At 39.5% G+C, this 2,500-nt stretch overlaps 1 protein-coding gene across 1 annotated transcript in view; it reads right to left on the reverse strand.

Annotated features, from left to right (window-relative positions):
* Nucleotides 1–2,500, reverse strand: part of LOC137635832 (uncharacterized) — a gene marked incomplete at its 5' end in the record, with an annotated part of 24,640 nt that overhangs the window by 2,824 nt on the left and 19,316 nt on the right. The window contains one exon of the mRNA XM_068368268.1: nucleotides 1–784. This exon is cut by the window's left edge and continues 404 nt beyond it. Coding sequence (XP_068224369.1) covers nucleotides 1–784 — 784 coding nt within the window. The remainder of the gene's footprint in view (nucleotides 785–2,500) is intronic.

Raw genomic sequence — 2,500 nt, forward strand, 5'->3', positions numbered from 1 at the left:
GGGCTAGAAGAGCCACTCGCCTGTTTCACAGAGCGGCACACCTTAGCATAATGTCCTTGCTTCTTACATTTCAAACACACTGCGTCCTTAGCAGGACACTGAGTTCGGGGATGCCGGTTGTTCCCACAAAAAAAACATCGAGCACTAGAAGTAGCAGCAGAAACAGACACACTGTTATTTTCAGCACTAAACGATTCCTCCTCTCGATTTATTGCTGACACAGCAGCATTAACAGGTTCTGCTGAAGAGTAGGAGGCTGAATGCTTCTGGGCCATTTCTAGAGTGCGGGCCTGTTCATAAGCAGTATTTAAGCTCAGTGTCAAATTCTCCAACAGACGCTGGCGTATTGCACCAGAGACCAAACCATTAATGAAGGCATCCCGAACATAACTGTCACATGCTTCCTCCGCAGTTACACTTTTGAATTGACAGTCCTTAGCAAGTAGCTTCAGTGCCTGCAGGAACTGATCCAGGGACTCACCCGAGTTTTGCCTGCGAGTGGCAAGTAGATGCCTGGCAAATATTTCATTGTTTGGTTTCACGTACAAAGATGTCAAAACCTCTTCAGCGTTCTCATAAGTCTCACACTCAGAAATGTAGTCATACACACTAGGAGCCACATAGTTAGTGAGAAGAACCAGTTTGTCAAGCGTAGGGGTAGTCAGCTGCACCGCATCAACGAAGTTTGTAAATGTCCTCAGCCAGTGTGTCCACTCCTTGGCAGCCTGGGCAGAGTCAGGGTCCACATCAAACCGGGATGGGCGCAGAAGCCGTTCCATGGCGACTGAATTGATTAATTGAATAAATTGAAGTAAACCCGGTGTATCCAGAACTAAGGTTTTATTCAATTAACAATTCCACTGCAGTTGTACACTGCAAACAACAAAACAAACATTATCAGACAGTCATAAACATAAATAAACATTTGTGTTAACTAAGAAGGTACATACATTACAACACTCCTTATGAACAACAGGATAATATAAACAGGTTTATTTTTACCACATATATAGTGTATATACACTGTGTGTATGTATGTATTTATGTATGTATATATTATATATATATAAAATATATATATATATATATATATATATATATATACACTGTAGCTTTTATCTTAAGGGGACCGTCCGCGGTGGTATTTTGGCATACCAACTTGAAAAATTCAAAAATCGTTTTATTGTCTCTCTGTATAGAGAAACATATCGTACATGCTCTGCGGAAGTTTCAACCCATTATTTTTACAAATAACGAAGATATAGAGGTTTTTAAATGATGACGTCATCCTTACTGTGTCGTCTGCATGACTTAGTTTGACAAAATCGTCTTTGTGTGTAATTTTGCATATATATAGCGATTTTTCACTTATATTTCGATCTATCGTACGTCTGGCAGAAATGGAAGGCATTAGTAGAGTGTAGATGAACGAAGTCTACTCCTACAATAACAGAAGCCAAAGTTGCCAAAGATGTATAGAAGTTATAATGTATGCCTATGTTTACTTGAAGTTCGTATGTACATTGTGTTTCCACAACGCCTTCGGGAACATTATAGCAAGGACAATGTTACCTAAGGTTGTAGAAAGAACAAATAGTCGATCATTTTTCCAAACAATGAAAATAGCGGTCTTTAAATGATGACGTCATCCTTATGGCGTCGTCTGCCTGACTGAGTTTGACAGGTGCGCAGCTCTCTCTCTCTCTCTCTCTCTCTCTCTCTCTCTCTCTCTCCCTCTCTCGAAATATTTACCACTGCCATTTATACAAATACTTTTATTCTCTCTCTCTCTCTCTCTCTCTCTCTCTCTCTCTCTCTCTCGAAACTCCCATTTATACAAATACTATAATAACAATGTTCAACTCTCTCTCTCTCTCTCTCTCTCTCTCTCTCTCTCTCTCTCTCATGTTTCGAAATCTCGTACCTCTGGCAGAAATGAAAGGCATTGGTAGAGGGTAGGTGAATGAAAACTACCACCTACGAACACATCACAAAGTTTCCAAAGACATATAGAAATTATAATGCATGTGTTTATTTACTTGAAGTTTGTATGTTGATTGTGCTTTCACAACGTCCTCTGGAATTTTATAGCGATGCCAATGTTACATAAGGTGATAGAAAGAACAAAAAGTAAGTTGAGAACAAGAAAACAGAAGCCAAAGATGCCAAAGATGTATAGAAATTATAATGTATGCGTTTGTTTACTTGAAGTTCGTATGTACATTGTGTTTCCACAACGCCCTCGGGAACATTATAGCAAGGCCAATGTTACCTAAGGTTGTAGAAAGAACAAATAGTCAATCATTTGTCCAAACAATGAAAATAGCGGTCTTTAAATGATGACGTCATCCTTATGGCGTCGTCTGTAGGTCTGAGTTTGACAGATGCGTAGTTCTCTCTCTCTCTCTCTCTCTCTCTCTCTCTCTCTCTCTCTCGAATTATATACCCCTGCTATATTGTACAAATACTTGTATTTCTCTCTCTCTCTCTCTCTCTCTCT

Source organism: Palaemon carinicauda, unplaced genomic scaffold, assembly GCF_036898095.1.
Source record: "Palaemon carinicauda isolate YSFRI2023 unplaced genomic scaffold, ASM3689809v2 scaffold1819, whole genome shotgun sequence".
Classification (NCBI taxonomy): Eukaryota; Metazoa; Arthropoda; class Malacostraca; order Decapoda; family Palaemonidae; genus Palaemon; species Palaemon carinicauda.